At 47.5% G+C, this 1060-nt stretch overlaps 1 protein-coding gene across 1 annotated transcript in view; it reads left to right on the forward strand.

The window, feature by feature from the left end:
* PIN4 (peptidylprolyl cis/trans isomerase, NIMA-interacting 4) overlaps positions 1 to 161 on the forward strand; it is a 2855-nt gene extending 2694 nt beyond the window's left edge. The window contains exon 4 of the mRNA XM_018564254.1: positions 4 to 161. Coding sequence (XP_018419756.1) covers positions 4 to 139 — 136 coding nt within the window. The 3' untranslated portion in view covers positions 140 to 161. The remainder of the gene's footprint in view (positions 1 to 3) is intronic.
* Positions 162 to 1060: the final 899 nt, after the last annotated feature.

Here is a 1060-nt window from a genome sequence, read left to right on the forward strand (position 1 = left end):
GAGAGGCTCGATGGTGGGACCTTTCCAGGAGGCGGCGTTTGCTCTCCAGGTCAGCACCATGGACAAACCAGTGTACACCGATCCTCCCGTAAAAACGAAATTTGGATATCACATCATCATGGTGGAAGGGAGGAAGTGAGAGCTCATTTTATCAGTAATCTACGGCCCGGATAGTACGATTATATTCATGTTCAGTGAAAGGACAATCGAGCGCTTTTTATCTCGTCACCTCCATAACATTTGTGTCATGACATAAGCTGTATGTCCCGGGCCTGACTCACGAGGGTAAGGACCCCAGATGGGGTGACGACAACTTAAAATAAAACACTTTCCCATCTTCAGAATTCCATCCAGAGAAAACAAAATACAAATAACATACAAAGCAGATTCTGATTTCCCTCTTCAAAGGAAACAATGACTTCCCGACTCCTGATGACATCTGATCGGCTTAAAGTCATTTGCAGATATAACCAGGAAAACGTTATCGCAGTTTCCCATTTTTTTCCCGGCTGGAAATTAAAGCCTTTTTTTTTTTTTCCTAAGTGTGTGTATTTGCCGTTTTATTTATGTTTGTTATACAACCTTACACATGAATCCGGCCCGCCATGCTCCCTAATTTAAAGTGAACCTGCCTCCGGTGTGCCCACCTTCGCTGCTGGGATGCCTAATTGGAACCTCGTGATTCCATGAAGTGCCCATGGGTGAGGTGGGGGTTGGGAACCCTTCCCTAGTGCTGGGATCTCGAGGGGGGCCAGTTCCTCCTGATTTGAATGGTCTAGCTGGTCAGGCCACGGACTGGGGGTACCAGAGTAGCACTATGGGTTGGGACCCCACTGTGTGAAATGACTCGGCATGCCTTTTTGGGCCTAGGCCTATCGGGTAATTTTTTTTTTTTATACCAAGTCCATAGGCCCAGCCATTTTCTTGCACATTGACACTTATTTTTCTCTTTTGCGCCACCTTTTCACTTCATGGCGGAAAGGCGCGGGTCTTTGGGCCTACCATGAACTCTAGTGGGAGGATGTGAGGCCATCAGGTTCCTTCCTCCCCTGAACCTGGG

Source organism: Nanorana parkeri, unplaced genomic scaffold, assembly GCF_000935625.1.
Source record: "Nanorana parkeri isolate BGI_ZX_2015 unplaced genomic scaffold, ASM93562v1 scaffold740, whole genome shotgun sequence".
NCBI classification, from domain to species: domain Eukaryota; kingdom Metazoa; phylum Chordata; class Amphibia; order Anura; family Dicroglossidae; genus Nanorana; species Nanorana parkeri.